The sequence below is a fragment of the Myxine glutinosa genome, chromosome 3 (genome assembly GCF_964187855.1).
Source record: "Myxine glutinosa chromosome 3, kmMyxGlut1.1, whole genome shotgun sequence".
In the NCBI taxonomy this organism is placed as follows: domain Eukaryota; kingdom Metazoa; phylum Chordata; class Myxini; order Myxiniformes; family Myxinidae; genus Myxine; species Myxine glutinosa.
The window spans coordinates 2,110,542-2,131,277 of record NC_136263.1 but is presented as its reverse complement, the minus strand read 5'-3'; the positions used below and the strand labels follow the sequence as shown (position 1 = coordinate 2,131,277).

The following is a 20,736-nucleotide window of genomic DNA, read 5'->3' as shown; positions in this document are numbered from 1 at the left end:
ACTATAAGACCGTAATTAAGTGCCTATCTTTCTATGCTGTCTCTCTCATCCCTGTAATCTAAACGTTCCGAACTATTATAACCTCCTCCGGAGGTCTTGAGAACTGTACCCCTGGTGTCGTGTCATTTAACCCAGCCGTTGTGTCCTTTCCTTAATTGATCTAGCATAGCGCGACTCGGCCAACGTTCGAGTATAATCGGGTAAACTGTGCAGACGTGGTCATACCAAACCGCTCGGTAAACCAACATCCACAACCGCGTCTGTAACAATATTATATCACCTTTATCTATCAATATTGTTGAAATGAAGATCAAATAGGTGTATGTTGAAATACGTTGAAAAAGTCAAAACTTTACATGGAGTGTACTTACTTTTTCACGTGACTATCGCTCATTTGCAGTCCTGTGTAAATACCAGTTGAGGATAACATTGTAAAGCTTTGTTGTGCAAAGTCAAATTATATTTTGGTTCACGCAACCCACCGAGAAGATAACGGTTTAATCAGCGATTCCTCGAACCCCGATCTACCCCACCCGAATCCATTATCTGAATCCCTCGTTGCCCGATCTCCTCCTTTCTGCCCACCCCACTGTGAGGACCTAATCAAATATTCTCCCTTTGTTCTAATTGATATAAAAGAGGCAAAAACAGTGCGATCAGGGAAGAATACCTGTGTTGGCACAGGGTCCTTGTGCTGAGTGAGTTGGTTACCATGTATTGCTGTTGTAACAGAACGAGTATTTTTCTGTGATATTAAATTTTATAAATATTCAATGAGTGCACATGACTTGGTTTATGTACACCAAATTGTTCCTCAACAGGAGGAAGGATTAACCTGGGTTTAAAAAAATAAAGTAAATAAAATAAACACTAGTGTTAGTGCTCATGACCCAAAGGTGTAACTCTCACAATTAGCAATACACAAAATACGAAAATACCCTCACGATGAAGCTGAGTCCATGGGCCAATCACATCGCCATCGTCGGCAAATCGTCAGGTCTGTCTTTTTCCGCCTCATTTCCGGTCTTGCACCCTCTGCCCTCTCGATGCTCTGTCCCCGCCCAAGTATCTGCAGGACGCATTCGAACCACCAGCAACCCCTTTCTAGTGAAACGGCCTAAATCCAGAACCACTGTTTACCTCCACTCACTCATCCCTTTTTCCCCCACCTGTGGATCCACCTTCCATACCCTCTTCAATTTCATTCTTCCCCAGCTGTTCAACGTCATCTCAGGCAATCCCTCAGCCAAGGCCATGATATATATATATATATATATATATACATCCGTTAAACCCTCCCCCCCCCCCCCTTTAAACTTTGCCCTTGCGTAAGTATACATCTTTCCGTTCATCCCTTGCGTTCTCCCCGACCCATCAGCCATCGTTACCTGCATCCCCTGGTTGGGTTGTCTGTCTCCATAAACTTTCTCCATCCACCTTGCTGTTGGCGCTTCCCCTTTCTCCTGGTGTTCTTTTCATACATGTCATGTCCTGATCTGTTCTGTGTCCTCGCTATTCCAAGAGCTTAGATGTTGTATTTAAAAAAAAAAAAAAAAAAAAAAAAGAGAAAAGAGGAGACGATGGGGATGCAGAAAAGATGTGGGAGGACAGGGATGCAGAAAAGATGAGGGAGGACGGCCATGCAGAAAAGATGGGGGAGGACGGCCATGCAGAAAAGATGGGGGAGGACGGCCATGCAGAAAAGATGGGGGAGGACGGCCATGCAGAAAAGATGGGGGAGGACGGCCATGCAGAAAAGATGGGGGAGGACGGCCATGCAGAAAAGATGGGGGAGGACGGCCATGCAGAAAAGATGGGGGAGGACGGCCATGCAGAAAAGATGGGGGAGGACGGCCATGCAGAAAAGATGGGGGAGGACGGCCATGCAGAAAAGATGGGGGAGGACGGCCATGCAGAAAAGATGGGGGAGGACGGCCATGCAGAAAAGATGCGGGACGACGGGATGCAGAAAAGATGCGGGACGACGGGATGCAGAAAAGATGGGGGAGGACGGGGATGCAAAAAAGATTGGGGAGGACGAGGATGCAGAAAAGATGGGGGAGGACGGGGATACAGAAAAGATGGGGGTGGACGGGGATAAAGAAAAGATGGGGGAGGACGGGGATAAAGAAAAGATGGGGGAGGACGGGGATACAGAAAAGATGGGGGAGGACGGGGATTCAGAAAAGATGGGGGAGGACGGGGATACAGAAAAGATGGGGGAGGACGGGGATACAGAAAAGATGGGGGAGGACGGGGATGCAGAAACGATGGGGGAGGATGGGGATGCAGAAATGATGGGGGAGGACGGGGATGCAGAAAAGATGGGGGAGGATGGGGATACAGAAAATATGGGGAGGACGGGGATACAGAAAATATGGGGGAGCACGGGGATGCAGAAAATATGGGGGAGGACGGGGATGCAGAAAATATGGGGGAGGACGGGGATACAGAAAAGATGGGGGAGGCCGGGGATAAAGAAAAGATGAGAGGACGGGGATACAGAAAAGATGGAGGAGGACGGGCATGCAGAAAAGATAGGAGGCTGTACGACATGATCAAATATTAACCACACGTGATATAACACACAATAAAGTGTAAATTACAAGGACCTTAAATTACAAGCAATGTATTTTGCTTGCACACCTAACATCATGATTATCATTTTAAAAAATTATACAGGAGCCGCCGCTCATTCTGAAAATTGTGTCCATTGGACTAACAGGTGCAGAGGAAATATATTTTTTTTTCATATGGATCAGATCAATCATTGTACTTGTCGAATTATGACGTCATAATGAAGGCACTGATGACAACATATCTTATTCCCCACGGGGAGGACTTGACAATGAGCCATGTTTCAATTTTTATTTTTATTTTTTTCCCCCATCGAGCAGTTTGGGAGATAGAAGTGTAACGTTTTTCCAAGATGGCGTCCGTACCACGTGACATATGACGTCATAATTATGAATAAAATAAATTCTACAGGCGGTACTCATATGGTAAAATTTCGTGTCAATCGGACCAACGGTTGCCGAGAAAATGAATTTTTAAAATGCAGACACGTACGCCACACACGCAACCAAATGCCTAACCCTGCTTTTCGCTTCACGAGTGCAGGGTAACAATTGCATACATAATCACCTTTCATACTGCCAGGTAACTAGTCTTCGACACATAAGAACACTCACATAATCAAAGTGGAAAAACTAACAAGTGATGGTCTCTTAATAATCTCATTTTCTCTTCCTGAAAACTCTTTAATGGAGTTTGAAAAGCACCTTGTGAAGCCACTTCGTCCATTTGGGATTCAGTTGTCCGTAAGGCTCTTCGTTCTTGGGTTTAAAAACACCAATTATGTTCTGTGTGTGGGGGAGGAGGAGACTGTCATCCACCTATGTCAATAACTAATCAAACATTTAAAAATGTTTCAACAATGTAATGTTCAGCGTAAATAATCACAAACAAGAGCACCCCAATCAACTCAACTCAATCGAAGCACCGAACTTTAAGGACTCAAACATTTCATTTCAAGATTGAGATAAATTGCTTCAAGCAACAAGACAAGATGGCTGCCAATGATCGGCTCCAGGTATTCTTGGGCAAAATGCCAGGGGCATAGAAAAAAGCCCTTTTATAACAGGGGTGCCAATTTGATTCATACACCTACATGAAGTAGTAAATGTATTTTATTTGCCAGATGTAGGGTGCCCCTTCATATCAACTTTTCTAGAGCATCACCTGGTTCCTCCTAAGAACACAAGGGTAGTCCAGCATGCACACAAGATTTTTTGAATACCCCTTATTTTCTATTGTTCGACATTTTCTACAAGCATTGGAATGTCCCTTCTTTTCTATTGTTTGGTATTTTCTACAAGTTATGGAATGTCCCTTCTTTTCTTTTCCACATGGCACATACCCTTATATAAAGGGGCCTTTTCTATGCTCCTGGCATTTTACCCCAATAATGTCCCTTCTTTTCTATTGTTTGCCACATGGCACATCTCATATGAAGTGGCCTTTTATATGCCTTTTGCATTTTACCCAATAATCTCTCTTCTTTTCTATATTTTGCCACATGGCACATCCCATATAAAAGGGCCTTTTATATGCCCCTGGAATTCTACCCAAGAATGTCCCTTCTTTTCTATACTTTTCCATGTGGCACATCCCATATAAAGGGGCCTTTTATATGCCCCTGGAATTTTACCAAAGAATGTCCCTTCTTTTCTATAGTTTGCCACATGGCACATCCCATATAAAGTGGCCGTTTCTATGCCCCTGGCATTTTACCCAATAATCTCCCTTCTTTTCTATATTTTGCCACATCCCATATAAAGTGGGCTTTTCTATGCTCCTGGCATTTTCCCCCAATAATCTCCCTTCTTTTCTATATTTTGCCACATGGCACATCCCATATAAAGTGGCCGTTTCTATGCCCCTGGCATTTTACCCAATAATCTCCCTTCTTTTCTATATTTTGCCACATGGCACATCCCATATAAAGTGGGCTTTTCTATGCCCCTGGCATTTTACCCAATAATCTCCCTTCTTTCCTATATTTTGCCACATGGCACATCCCATATAAAGGGGCCTTTTCCATGCCCCTGGCATTTTACCCAATAATCTCCCTTCTTTCCTATATTTTGCCACATGGCACATCCCATATAAAGTGGCCGTTTCTATGCCCCTGGCATTTTACCCAATAATCTCCCTTCTTTTCTATATTTTGCCACATGGCACATCCCATATAAAGTGGGCTTTTCTATGCTCCTGGCATTTTCCCCCAATAATCTCCCTTCTTTTCTATATTTTGCCACATGGCACATCCCATATAAAGTGGCCGTTTCTATGCCCCTGGCATTTTACCCAATAATCTCCCTTCTTTTCTATATTTTGCCCCATGGCACATCCCATATAAAGGGGCCTTTTCCATGCCCCTGGCATTTTACCCAATAATGTCCCTTCTTTTATATACTTTGCCACATGGCACATCCCATATAAAGGGGCCTTTTATATGACCCTGGAATTTTACCCAATAATGTCCCTTCTTTTCTATAGTTTGCCACATGGCACATCCCATATAAAGTGGCCTTTTCTATGCTCCTGGCATTTTCCCCCAATAATCTCCCTGATTTTCTATATTTTGCCACATGGCACATCCCATATAAAGTGGCCGTTTCTATGCCCCTGGCATTTTACCCAATAATCTCCCTTCTTTTCTATATTTTGCCCCATGGCACATCCCATATAAAGTGGGCTTTTCTATGCCCCTGGCATTTTACCCAATAATCTCCCTTCTTTTCAATATTTTGCCCCATGGCACATCCCATATAAAGGGGCCTTTTCCATGCCCCTGGCATTTTACCCAATAATGTCCCTTCTTTTATATACTTTGCCACATGGCACATCCCATATAAAGGGGCCTTTTATATGCCCCTGGAATTTTACCCAATAATGTCCCTTCTTTTCTATAGTTTGCCACATGGCACATCCCCTATAAAGGGGCCTTTTATATGCCCCTGGAATTTTACCCAATAATGTCCCTTCTTTTCTATATTTTGCCACATGGCACGTACCATATGAAGTGGCCTTTTATATGCCCCGGGAATTTTACCCAATAATGTCCCTTCTTTTCTATATTTTGCCACATGGCCCATCCCATATAAAGGGGCCTTTTCCATGCCCCTGGCATTTTACCCAATAATGTCCCTTCTTTTATATACTTTGCCACATGGCACATCCCATATAAAGGGGCCTTTTATATGCCCCTGGAATTTTACCCAATAATGTCCCTTCTTTTCTATAGTTTGCCACATGGCACATCCCCTATAAAGGGGCCTTTTATATGCCCCTGGAATTTTACCCAATAATGTCCCTTCTTTTCTATATTTTGCCACATGGCACGTACCATATGAAGTGGCCTTTTATATGCCCCGGGAATTTTACCCAATAATGTCCCTTCTTTTCTATATTTTGCCACATGGCACATCCCATATAAAGGGGCCTTTTCTATGCCCCTGGCATTTTACCCAATAATGTCCCTTCTTTTCTATACTTTGCCACATGGCACATCCCATATTAAGTGGCCTTTTCTATGCCCCTGGCATTTCACCCAATAATCTCCCTTCTTTTCTGTTGTTTGACACATGGCACATCCCATATAAAGGGGCCTTTTCTATGCTACTGGTATTTTACCCAATAATGTCCCTTCTTTTCTATATTTTGCCACATGGCACATCCCATATAAAGGGGCTTTTTCTATGCGCCTGGTATTTTACCAAGATACATTTTATATACGAAGAAAATGAATTTGTTCATCGTACAAGACTTTATTCAAGATGATATAAAAGACTTGAAAAAGTAAGGGGAGAAAAATACTCAACCCATACGGGATTCGAACCCACAATCCCCAGCTCGGGAGTTTGATGCCTTATCCAGTCGGCCATTGGGCCAGCACGTTAGATTTGTGTAATAATATTTGTAAAGAGGTATAAAGTGTGTATGTGTAATATATATATATATATATATATATATATATATATATATATATATATATATATATTAAAAACATAACCACCTTTGAGGCCATTTATATTTATATATATATATATATATATATATATATATATATATATATATATATATATATATATACATATATAGTTGCGGATCTGGGGGTCGGCGCTCCCCTTACCACTGGGGGTCGGCGCTCCCCTTACCAAGGGGGGGTTAATCCCCTTGTCTTTTAAGCTGGCCGTCCCCCAATCCTGGAAATTATAACGCTCCTTTCCGGTCGAGATTGGCCAGGGTGATTGGTCAATGGAGTCCCAAATACCTGAGTGCCAATCCGACCGCAAAGCAGGGAGATAACTCCCGCTCAGACCGCGGACAAGATGGAAATTGCTAAACGGTTTAGCAATCCGAAGCCCGAGCCATTAACAAAAGACTAACCCGATCCTGAGCGGTTCTGAAATCGTGCCACAGGTACTCAATTGGGAAAGGACGCAAACGATCGAATAGAGGAAACCAGAGCAAAGGGAAGAACAAATAAGGGTTTATTTCACTATATACAAAAACCCAAAGAGGAAACGAAAGGAAAAGAATGTACAAGAAGAAGAAGAAGCAGGACACAGGGCAACCTTACCTATACAGGTCTTACTTAACCCCAGGACGAACAAACAGACTTACATGGGAGGGTAGTGGTAGGAGGAGAAGGGTCCAAGCAGATGGTAGGACGTTGAGGTCCGGCTCCGGTCCAGGCTGAAGAATGGGAGGCTGCTTGCATGTCGCTGGCACGTGATCGAACCTTACATATGGCGGGGAGGGTAGTCCTTCGCAAGTCCGTATGCGCAGTTCTCTGCTCGTGACCTCCTGACTCAGCTTCTCAGGTTTTCAGCGCCGCTTAATGATTCCTCGCGCATCTGGTACAAACGAGCTCAACAACCGGCAACAATAGGGGTCTAGAGGGCCTCAGCCTATTGAAGCAATGCGAGCACCCCCACGTCTCTCTCCTCTTGCTTAGCACCTCCTCCTCTCAGCACTTCTCTTCCTCTCAGCACTTCTCTGTGTAAAGGCGCCGCGCTTGCGCTTATATAGTGCGCTTTGAAATCAAGCCGCGTACTCTTGCACTCCGCCCACCGGTGAGCTCACCTCGGCCCTGGTTTGTTAGCGAGGGCTCACCGGCTCCGCCCCTGACGGGTCGATGACAGGGTTACGCCTCGTTCTGGGTGCTCCGCCCCCTTCTTCTCCGGCTTGACCGCGTGCGTAATGGCGGCCGGGGCGAGCGAACACTGCTGGCAAGGCGCGTACCATAATTTGGGGAGTCAAGCCGCAAAATGAATGGAATTGAAAAGGACCTATCTTATTTAATTAATGCAACGCAGATGCAACTATTGGGAACACAGCCTTATCTGAAACACATATTAAGGAGATAAGCGTCTTTGGGCTTCCTGAAAAGCGCTATATAAAATAAATGCATTATTATTATTATTATAACTAAAGTCCTATGGTGACCTACGTGTTGCTTATGGACTAGCTATGGGTGCGACCTTATTAAATGAAGATAATTATTTACAAGAATTATTTACAAGTATTTACAAGTGAGGGGTTCTAAAACCGCAACAATATATATATATATATATTTTAAAGCAAAAACTATAGCACTTAGCTGGAATTTATTTTGAAAGCCATTAACTAGACCTATTGGCCGATGTATATTCCAAGTTTCAGCTAGTTTCAATGTATAGCCCTTGAGATATGAGCGTCAACACATTTTGGGCAGACTGACGGACACCAATGTGAATTTGAGGGTTTTCTTAATTAAACGCAAGAATGCAGAAAGACGTTGAGGTAATATGTTCCAAATTTCAGCAACATATAAAGTAAAAGTATTTACTTCTGAAATTTGCAGCCAATTTCGTCCAGTAGAGGCCGAGAAACGTATTTTCAGTCCCCATGTTAAAGCTGCAGACAGAGAAACGATCCCTTAAATAAAGGGAGGGGCACTTTGTGCTTCCCTTTGATACACAGGTATACACACTCCCCTCTGAGTTGTCTAGCCTGGGTTCAAATCCTGACTCAGCTACAAATGTTCACCTCGGTCTAAACTCTAAAAGGAGCCATGCACGTAACTTCCACCCAATGGTTGGGCAGTTAGTCTAACTCCACCACAATTTATATATTAGTCACCAATTTGGGATCCTTTTATGATGCATCCTATTTAATGTGCCCTACCGAGTGTTGTTCCCATTATTAGAAAAGATGGTATTTGAGACATTTTGTCTGCGTTACTTTAGATAGAACCATAACACTAAACTCTGTAAGACCCCCAAAAATTCTTCACATCCACAAGACCCATGAAAACCACGAAGACCCTAAAGACCCCAAAGATGCATTAAGACCCCTAAATCCCTTCAGAATCTTTAAAAGCCCCCAACACCCTTTCAGACCCAAAGACCCTTTAATCAAGACTCTCCACTTAGCTTCATTCCTCTTTTCTCCCGCCTCTGGAACAAACTCCCCCACTCTCTTCAATCCCTCTCCTCCCTCCAGGTCTTTAAAACAGCTGTTCACCACCATCTCTTATCTTCCCCCATCCCAAACCTTGATCTTTTCTACCCCCGTTAAAACATCCCAAATCCACCTCTGTAAATCTCCAACTTTTCCTAAAATACCCAGTAGTGTTCATTTGCTATATACCATGTACCCCGCTCCTCCCCCTTCCAGATCTCCCGACGTCCGTGTTCTCTTCTGTTGTTGTGCTTGTGTGCTTCCCTCTCTCTCCCCCTCTCGTCTCCCGCTCCCTTCATTGCATGTTTTATGTGTCTGTGCATCCTTTTCATGTTCAATGTGTTAGCTCTTACACGAGCCTCGATTCTGTACCAAATAAAAAGAATAATTAAAAAAATTTTTTTTTGAATTAAAAGACAGCCAAGACACTGTGGAAGAAGAATCAATTTTGAAATGTAATGAAGCGAAACTTGTACCAAGCTGGCTAAGAAATGCCACAGATGATTATGCTTTACAAGCCACTCTTCAATCCTGACAAATCTCACACTCTTGCTATGTCTCTCCGAAAAGACCGACTGGACAACCCTCCCATCCACTTTCTGAATAATCCTCTCCAAGAAGTTCTGTCACTCAAGCTTTTGGGTCTCACTATCTGCCATGATCTGTCCTGGGAAAACCACATTTCCAAGCTGGCCTCCAAAGCCAGTCGCCGACTGGGCATCCTCCGTCGTGCGAAGTCCTTCCTTGGCACACCTGAGCTCATCACCACATACAAGGCTTTCATCCGCAGCTCAATGGAATACTGCTCTCCCCTCTGGGCTGGTGCTCCTGCCTCACACCTAGCTCGTCTTCACGCTGTTGAAACCAAAGCGTTCAGAATCATTGGAATCTCCCGCGATGAAGCTAACTCCAAGGGCCTCTCACTCACTCATCGCAGGCAGATTGGTGGTCTTTCCATCTTCTACCGATTCCTCTCCGGCCTTGCTCCCCCAGCTCTCTGTGCTGTCCCCCAAATATTCCTACAGGTCGCACAAGATCTGCCAGCAACCCTCTGATGGTTAAACTGCCAAAATCTGGGCCCTCTGCTCACCTTCGCTCTTTCATTCCTCTTTTCTCCCGCCTCTGGAACAAACTCCCTCACTCTCTTCAATCCCACTCCTCCCTCCAGGTCTTTAAAACGGCTGTTGACCACCATCTCTTATCTTCCCCAATCCAAAACATTAACCTTTTCTACCCCCACTAATTTCACCCCAAATCCACTTTTTTGAGGTGACTTTTGACTTCTTTCCTGGAAGTCCTTGGTGTCCTTTCGTTTTATACCTATCCTGCCTCCCCCCAGGCCCTCTCCCTCCAAAAACATCTCCCGATGTCCCTGCTCTCAAATGTTGTGTTTGTGTGCTTCCTCCCCTTCTCTCCCCATCTTGTCGACCGCTCCCATTTTTATATACTTTGTTTGCTTGTTTGTTTGATAAATGTTAGCTCTTTCACGAGCCTCGACTCTGTATACAAAAAAAACAAACAAAAACAAAACAAAAAAACGTGCGCTCAAAAAACAGGATGGCACCACCTGGCCTTGAGGTTTTGATAACACCTGCAGCTGAAAAACACAGGGACTGAGTGGGTGGGTGGTTCGTGTGCAGCCACCCGGCTGCTGGTTGCATCATTTTTCTGTGGGCGCGTCTGCCGCTGATACAATGCCTCTCTACAAAACAGCTGTTCACCACCATCTCTTATCTTCCCCCATCCAAAACCTTGATCTTTTCTACCCCCGCTAATTCACCCCAGATCCACTTTTTTGAAATACCAACTTCTGTCCTGGAAGTCCTTGGGTTTTATACTTCTCCCCCCCCCCCCCACCCCCCCTTCCCACCCCCCCCAACCCCTCTCCCTCCCACACATCTCCCAATGTCCCTGCTCTCAAATGTTGTGTTTGTGTGTTTCCCCCTTCTCTCCCCATCTTGTTTACCGCTCCCTCTTTTTATATATTTTGTTTGTCCGTTTGATTTGCTTGTGAAAGAAATGTTAGCTCTTTCACGAGCCTCGATTCTGTATACAAAAAGAAAAAGAAAAAAAAAAGGTGTCTGGTCCTCATTTTCCGACATCGGAAGGATGGGAGGTCGAGTCAACCCCACCTGGCGTTAATTCAACAGGATTCGAAGGTATGACCTTAGGGATCCCAAGCCCGCCACCCTAACCATTCGGCCAACACCAGGTGATAGGGACCGAGTGTTCAATACTTTAACGATGGGTGTAAAAAGCTATATTTGTGTTTATCCCTCTTTATAATCGATACAAATGTAGTAATAGTCTTTATAACTATTAAGATAAGGATATACATATACTCTATAAATTTAGACTACATAATTATGTACGTCAAAGGGACAGTATAATAATAATAAAATTAATGCAAAGGGGCCAGTGTCTACAAGAGAGACAGAGGAATGTCAGACAAGGACACCACAGCACAATGCTCAAAGCCATTTGTGCTGGCAGAGGATAAACAACCTCTGGCCCAGTGGATAATTCGTATGGAGTGAACTAGGAGTAAGACATCATGAATCGAGGATTGTCCGGGGCTCAGACAACAACCCTCTTTCACGTCTTGCATCCTCACAGTTCCCTTTTGATTATTTGACGCAAGACATCACCTTGAGTGGATAGGGTGGCTTGGACCCCATTTCCCTCACCCCATATCTATATCCTATAGACCTATATCATTGTGTTGTGAAAACTCCTATATAAAGCTGAATTAAAGGAACATTTAGAGATTTTCAGACAGTTCTGTTGTGCTGAGATTGATATCGTTGTACTGATAGTGCTGTTTTCTTTTCTATCTGCAATTCTCTTGTAATTGTTGTTGGTCTTTTGTAATTGCTTTGATCTCTGATAATCTCTCCAATTAAACATTTTCAACTCGACTCAGAGTGGACATTGAATCAGTTCCACAACAACACCCAAGACCCCAAGTAATATCAAACTTATCAAGGTAATCTGAAGGTAACTATTACGTGCTCCTCCCCAAACCCCGGCCACGGTGTACCTCCGAACCCCGAAAGGAGTCACGGCAGAAAGATGTGCTATTATGTGTGCCAATGACCAATGGTGAAACCAGACCAATCAATTGTTACAAAAACCAAGTATTGTGTTTAAACCACACAATAATAACAAGTAACGCACATACAAGAAAACCTCACTTGCATAGCAAACACCATATAATTTGTATGATACCACCAATTTCCTGAATCAATAACTCGCGGTATTCCCACGTGAGCAATCGGTAACATCCCCCAAAGTCAATGTGTCACGATACCAGGCCAAAGTCGATCCCCTTGGCTCTCGCGATCACAAGAAAAGGTCGTACTGAGACCTGAACCCAGAACGGCTAACAGTCGACGCTGCAGAAGAGCCGCTTGGTGAGGTGTCGGGCCGACAAAAGTTCACCCAAAAGGCGACTGGGAATTCACACCTTCGGTTCACCAGACAATGACGCTGACATGAACGATCAGCGGCTCCCAAGCAGAGAACCGCGAAGAACCGCGAGTTCTCAAGCGAAATCCAGGCGAAAGGCTGGTGCGAGGTGAAATGGCGGACGGGCCGGTACTGGAGGCGTACCTGCTCTCCAGCGACGATTCACTTTCGGAACCAAAAGCAAAACCCGTCACGCAGGTTTATTTGCCACAGCAATAACGACACCGTCACAGGAATCCCTTTCCCGGGGAAACCAATATTCGCTCGTGACCAATGTCCACAAGCGTCCGCTCGACACCACGAAACAGATAGGCCTTTCTTTCCTGATCTCACTCGATCCGCTCCAGCCTCTTCTTCCTCTTCCGGTTTCTCCCTCACCCATCTCGTTTTCCTTCTGAGACACTATTTTACCTTTGAAGACAGTTATCTCCATTTCACACTTAAACTGTAACAATAATAGTAAATGAAACTAAAAATACTTTAAGTGGATGACAACCACAAAGACGGAAGTGACGAATCCGTAACAGTAACATGTAACGATGCAGTGCAACGTTACATGTAAGTGTCTGTTGTGAATTATAGCTCATTACCTCCACCACCGAAGGTGGATACAGGTTGTGTTTTCATCCCTGTTTGTGAAGAGGTATCTCAAAGTTGTGGACAGAGTTGGACAATATTTGGTGGAAAGGTTGGGTGTGTGACAAGGACAAAATGGTTAGATTTTGGTGAAGTTCCAGATCCGAGATTTAAAAAAAATGATTATTCACCAAACATTTGGAGATCGGGGCCAAAAACGATAAACAGTACGATCTCAAAAAGTTGTGGATGCATTATGACAAAACTAGGTGGGTGAGTTGGGTCGGTGACAAGAAGAAGACAATTATATTTTGGGTAGGGTCCTGATGCAGATCCGGCTTATCAGTGGGATACAAAACAAACTTCAGCATGGCGGAGGTGTGCGCTTTATCGAGTGCCGATGTAGTTTTCACTGTGCAAATACAGTCGGTGTTATCAGGCCTTTCAGCCCCCACAACCCCTTAATGTCCCATCAAATCAAACAAAGTCAACTAATGAACCCCAACTATGACTGCCCTCCATCCATCAGGAGATGAGCATCTGTCCCACTTGCCATTAGTATCAAATAAATTCTTTATTTAAGATGATAAAAAGCAACAGCAATTCCTCCGACCAACCATAAATGTCTCAAAATGAAAACTGTCGGGTGTGTCCTCCACAAATGTACCAAAGTCTTCACAGTTAAATCTCACCCCCACAGTGTTTCGAATGAAATAGCTGCCACTGGAACCCTGTGGAATTCTCTCTGGTTTAATTCCTGCATCAATGGCCAACTCCGCAGCTCGCACCGCTTCTGCGATCTGCACAACACAACGGTCGAGTCCATGATCGAACAACTCCATCAACACCACTTTCAGTTATTCACCCAAGTATTGTGTTTCCATCATGCCCATCATTTTGCACATATGCCCCTAACCCCCATCATTTTGCACATATGCCCCTAACCCTAAACCTCAACTCAAATAATGCCCCCGTCGACTTCACTGGCAGAGACAAAAACATTCAAGCCCAAAACAACAAACTCTCCCAACACATGTAACCTTAAAGGAGAACCAAAAACCACAACCCCACAAACTGCAAGTAAGAACCAACCCTACAACATGACTTCTTTTTTTTTTTCTTCTTTTTTCTATACAAGATCGAGGCCCTCGTCCCACAACCCTCCCCACCAAACCTCATTCCACAATCCCCCAACCACACCAACCCTCATCCCACAACCCTCCCCACCAAACCTCATTCCACAATCCCCCAACCACACCAACCCTCGTCCCACAACCAGCCCCACGGCGCCAAACCTCGCCCCACACCACCATGCAAAGCCTCGCCCCACAACCCGCCTCACCAAACCTCGTTCCACACCCCCCCCCAAACCACCCCCTATTCAACCTCCCCCCCCCAAACCACACACCATTCAGCCCCCCGCTCCCCAAACCACAACCCATTCTACCCTCCCCCCCAAACCACAACCCATTCTACCCTCCCCCCAAACCACACCCCATTCTATCCCCCCCCCAACCACACCCCATTCTACCCCCCAAACCACACCCCATTCTACCCCCCAAACCAAACCCCATTCTACCCCCCAAACCACACCCCATTCTACCCCCCCAACCACACCCCATTCTACCCCGCCCAAACCACACCCCATTCTACCCCCCCAAACCACACCCCATTCTACCCCCCCCAAACCACACCCCATTCTACCCCCCCCAAACCACACCATTCAACCCCCCCAAACCACACCCCATTCAATCCCCCACCCAAACCACACACCATTCAAACCACACACCATTCAATGCCCCCCCCCCAAACCACACACCATTCAACCCCCCCCAAACCACACAGCATTCAACCCCCCCCCAAATCACAAAGCATTCAACCCCCCCCCCAAATCACAAAGCATTCAACCCCCCCCCAAAACCACACACCATTCAAACCCCCCCCCAAACCACACACCATTCAAACCCCCCCCCAAACCACACACCATTCAACCCCCCCAAACCACACACCAATCAACCCCCCCCAAACCACACACCATTCAACCCCCCCCCCAAACCACACACCATTCAACCCCCCCCCCAACCACACACCATTCAACCCCCCCCCAACCACACACCATTCAACCCCCCCCCCAACCACACACCATTCAACCCCCCCCCCCAACCACACACCATTCAACCCCCCCCAACCACACACCATTCAACCCCCCCCCCCCAACCACACACCATTCAACCCCCCCTAAAACCACACACCATTCACCCCCCCCCCCCAAACCACTCAACCCCACCCCCCAAACCACACCCCATTCAACCCCGCCCCCCCAAACGACACACCAATCAACCCACCCCCCAAACTACACACCATGGACCCCCCCCAAACCACACGCCATTAACCCCCCCCCCAAACCATACACCATTCAACCCCCCCCCAAACCATACACCATTCAACCCCCCCCCAAACCACACCCTATTCAACCTCCCCCCCCCCAAACCACACACCATTCAGCCCCCCGCTCCCCAAACCACAACCCATTCTACCCTCCCCCCCAAACCACACTCCATTCTATCCCCCCCAACCACACCCCATTCTACCCCCCCCCAAACCACACCCCATTCTACCCCCCAAACCACACCCCATTCTACCCCCCAAACCACACCCCATTCTACCCCCCCAAACCACACCCCATTCTACCCCCCAAACCACACCCCATTCTACCCCCCCCCAAACCACACCCCATTCTACCCCCCCCCCCAAACCACACCCCATTCTACCCCCCCAAACCACACACCATTCAACCCCCCCAAACCACTCAACCCCACCCCCCAAACCACACCCCATTCAACCCGCCCCCCCAAACGACACACCATTCAACCCCACCCCCCCAAACTACACCCCATTGACCCCACCCCAAACCACACACCATTCAGCCCCCCGCTCCCCAAACCACAACCCATTCTACCCTCCCCCCCAAACCACACCCCATTCTATCCCCCCCCCCAACCACACCCCATTCTACCCCACCAAACCACACCCCATTCTACCCCCCCAAACCACACCCCATTCTACCTCCCCCCAAACCACACCCCATTCTACCTCCCCCCAAACCACACCCCATTCTACCTCCCCCCAAACCACACCCCATTATCCCCCCCCAAACCACACCCCATTCTACCCCCCAAACCACACCCCATTCTACCCCCCCCAAACCACACCCCATTCTACCCCCCCCAAACCACACACCATTCAACCCCCCCCCCCCAACCACACACCATTCAACCCCCCCCCCCCAACCACACACCATTCAACCCCCCCCCCCCAACCACACACCATTCAACCCCCCCCCCCCCAACCACACACCATTCAACCCCCCCCAACCACACACCATTCAACCCCCCCCCCCAACCACACACCATTCAACCCCCCCTAAAACCACACACCATTCACCCCCCCCCCAAACCACTCAACCCCACCCCCCAAACCACACCCCATTCAACCCCGCCCCCCCAAACGACACACCAATCAACCCACCCCCCAAACTACACACCATGGACCCCCCCAAACCACACGCCATTAACCCCCCCCAAACCATACACCATTCAACCCCCCCCCCCCAAACCACACCCTATTCAACCTCCCCCCCCCAAACCACACACCATTCAGCCCCCCGCTCCCCAAACCACAACCCATTCTACCCTCCCCCCCAAACCACACTCCATTCTATCCCCCCCAACCACACCCCATTCTACCCCCCCCCCAAACCACACCCCATTCTACCCCCCAAACCACACCCCATTCTACCCCCCAAACCACACCCCATTCTACCCCCCCCAAACCACACCCCATTCTACCCCCCAAACCACACCCCATTCTACCCCCCCCCCCAAACCACACCCCATTCTACCCCCCCCCAAACCACACCCCATTCTACCCCCCAAACCACACACCATTCAACCCCCCCAAACCACTCAACCCCACCCCCCAAACCACACCCCATTCAACCCGCCCCCCCAAACGACACACCATTCAACCCCACCCCCCCAAACTACACCCCATTGACCCCACCCCAAACCACACACCATTCAGCCCCCCGCTCCCCAAACCACAACCCATTCTACCCTCCCCCCCCAAACCACACCCCATTCTATCCCCCCCCCCCAACCACACCCCATTCTACCCCCCCCAAACCACACCCCATTCTACCCCCCCAAACCACACCCCATTCTACCTCCCCCCAAACCACACCCCATTCTACCTCCCCCCAAACCACACCCCATTCTACCTCCCCCCAAACCACACCCCATTCTACCTCCCCCCAAACCACACCCCATTATCCCCCCCCCCCCAAACCACACCCCATTCTACCCCCCAAACCACACCCCATTCTACCCCCCCAAACCACACCCCATTCTACCCCCCCCCAAACCACACCCCATTCTACCCCCCCCCCAAACCACACACCATTCAACTCCCCCCCCCCCAAACCACACACCATTCAGCCCCCACCCCTCAAACCACACACCATTCAGCCCCCGCCCCCCCAAACCACACACCATTCAGCTCCCGCCCCCCAAACCACACACCATTCAGCCCCCGCCCCCCAAACCACACACCATTCAGCCCCCCCAAAGCACACACCATTCAGCCCCCACCCCTCAAACCACACACCATTCAGCCCCCACCCCCCAAACCACACACCATTCAGCCCCCCAAACCACACACCATTCAGCCCCCCCAAACCACACACCATTCAGCCCCGCCCCCCAAACCACACACCATTCAACCCCCCCCCCCAAACCACACACCATTCAACCCCCCCCAAACCACACACCATTCAACCCCCCCAACCACACACCATTCAACCCCCCCCCAAACCACACACCATTCAACCCCCCCCCCCCAAACCACTCAACCCCGCCCCCAAACCACACCCCATTCAACCCCGCCCCCCCAAACGACACACCATTCAACCCCACCCCCCCCAAACTACACACCATTGACCCCCCCAAACCACATACCATTAACCCCCCCCCAAACCACACCCTATTCAACCTCCCCCCCCAAACCACACACCATTCAGCCCCCCACTCCCCAAACCACAACCCATTCTACCCTCCCCCCAAACCACACCCCATTCTACCCCCCCCCAACCACACCCCATTCTATCCCCCCCAAACCACACCCCATTCTACCCCCCCCCAAACCACACCCCATTCTACCCCCCCCAAACCACACCCCATTCTACCCCCCCAAACCACACCCCATTCTACCCCCCCAAACAGCACCCCATTCTACCCCCCCCCAAACCACACACCATTCTACCCCCCCCCAACCACACCCCATTCTACCCCCCCCCAAACCACACACCATTCAACTCCCCCCCCCCAAACCACACACCATTCAGCCCCCACCCCTCAAACCACACACCATTCAGCCCCCACCCCCCAAACCACACACCATTCAGCCCCCGCCCCCCCAAACCACACACCTTCAGCCCCCGCCCCCCAAAGCACACACCATTCAGCCCCCGCCCCCCAAACCACACACCATTCAGCCCCCGCCCCCCAAACCACACACCATTCAGCCCCCGCCCCCCAAACCACACACCATTCAGCCCCCGCCCCCCAAACCACACACCATTCAGCCCCCCCCCCCAAACCACACCCCATTACCCCCCCCCCCCAAGCACACCCCATTCTACCCCCCAAACCACACCCCATGCTACCCCCCCAAACCACACCCCATTCTACCCCCCCCCCAAACCACACACCATTCAACTCCCCCCCCCCCAAACCACACACCATTCAGCCCCCACCCCTCAAACCACACACCATTCAGCCCCCGCCCCCCCAAACCACACACCATTCAGCTCCCGCCCCCCAAACCACACACCATTCAGCCCCCGCCCCCCAAACCACACACCATTCAGCCCCCGCCCCCCAAACCACACACCATTCAGCCCCCCCCAAAGCACACACCATTCAGCCCCCACCCCCCAAACCACACACCATTCAGCCCCCACCCCCCAAACCACACACCATTCAGCCCCCCAAACCACACACCATTCAGCCCCCCCAAACCACACACCATTCAGCCCCGCCCCCCAAACCACACACCATTCAGCCCCCGCCCCCCAAACCACACACCATTCAACCCCCCCCAAACCACACACCATTCAACCCCCCCCCCCCAAACCACACACCATTCAACCCCCCCAACCACACACCATTCAACCCCCCCAACCACACACCATTCAACCCCCCCAACCACACACCATTCAACCCCCCCAACCACACACCATTCAACCCCCCCCCCCCAAACCACACACCATTCAACCCCCCCCCCCAAACCACTCAACCCCGCCCCCAAACCACACCCCATTCAACCCCGCCCCCCCAAACGACACACCATTCAACCCCACCCCCCCAAACTACACACCATTCAACCCCACCCCCCCAAACTACACACCATTGACCCCCCCAAACCACATACCATTAACCCCCCCCCCAAACCACACCCTATTCAACCTCCCCCCCCAAACCACACACCATTCAGCCCCCCACTCCCCAAACCACAACCCATTCAGCCCCCCCCCAAACCACACACCATTCAGCCCCGCCCCCCAAACCACACACTATTCTAATCGCCACCACCAATCACCGTCCCTTCCACCCCACACAATCTCGTCGATAAACCACTTCTCCTGCGTCACCAAACCCCATCTCAGGATCCGCTCCCCCGTTCTCTCCCACGTCAAACATTGTTTGTCCCATAAACCACTTTCACCATCAAACTCATTCCCTTAACTTTCCCATCCACAACCATTCCCTCACCTTAATCCAAGCTTTATAAAACACCTGGAGTATACTATACCACCTCCGCTACCACCTCACCTCTGGCTCTTCTGGAAAAGCGTTTGCTGGTCCCAACGTCTCCATCGGTCCCAGCGCACGCGGGATGCACCTGGAGCACCTTCCAATCTCATGGATTTAAAAGGGGCTCTGCACGCCGTGTTTCTTCTTTTACCTGTCTCTCAATCTGCCACGTTTGTTTATAATCGTTATATATTTCTTTATTCGTACTCTTTCCTCACGTCTCGTGCTACATGACGCGCCCTTTTCCCCGCTCTTCTCGTAATCACGTCGAGCACAAGCACAACCCACGCCTGTCTCAATATCCTCTTGCACCAGCAGACGCAGCCTTGCGGGAGGGCGGAGCTCGGGGTGGAGTCCAAAAAGGAGGCGTGGCCGAAAAGCTTCAATATCCTCTTGCACCAGCAGACGCAGCCTTGCGGGAAGGCGGAGCTCGGGGTGGAGTCCAAAAAGGAGGCGTGGCCGAAAAGCTTCAATATCCTCTTGCACCAGCAGACGCAGCCTTGCGGGAAGGCGGAGCTAGGGGTGGAGTCCAAACAGGAGGCGTGGCCGAAGAAGCTTCATCGAGCAAAGGAGGTGAGAGGATCAATCGGCTAACCTTGTACATTAATTACGGTAATCCCTCTTCAGGATACTTCGGCATCGAAATTTCACATAAATTAAAACTGCCGCCTAGAATTATCGATTATTAACCAACAATATCATAATCAAATCGATAATCGCGCGGACAAAATAGCTTTGGCCTCACATCGCACATTTATTGTGCGAATTTAAAAAAAGGTAAGCACAACGATGTAAAAACATTAACAAT

At 48.9% G+C, this 20,736-nt stretch overlaps 1 protein-coding gene across 2 annotated transcripts in view; it reads right to left on the bottom strand.

The window, feature by feature from the left end:
* The window catches only part of LOC137423825 (phosphatidylinositol 4-kinase type 2-alpha), a 63,969-nt gene extending 43,707 nt beyond the window's left edge, over window positions 1-20,262 (bottom strand). Inside the window, exons 1-3 of one of the 2 annotated variants that reach the window (XR_013622776.1) lie at window positions 19,947-20,250; window positions 13,749-13,856; window positions 3,282-3,362 (exon numbers count right to left, since the gene is read on the bottom strand). Coding sequence is in view for 1 of the 2 variants with exons in the window: in XM_068111357.2 (XP_067967458.2) it covers window positions 3,282-3,362; window positions 13,749-13,856; window positions 19,947-19,991 (234 nt within the window). In the remaining variant the exon portion in view is untranslated. Of the gene's footprint in view, window positions 1-3,281; window positions 3,363-13,748; window positions 13,857-19,946 lie in introns of both variants that reach the window. The other variant, XM_068111357.2, reaches the window with a different exon arrangement.
* Between the last annotated feature and the right edge of the window lie 474 nt (window positions 20,263-20,736).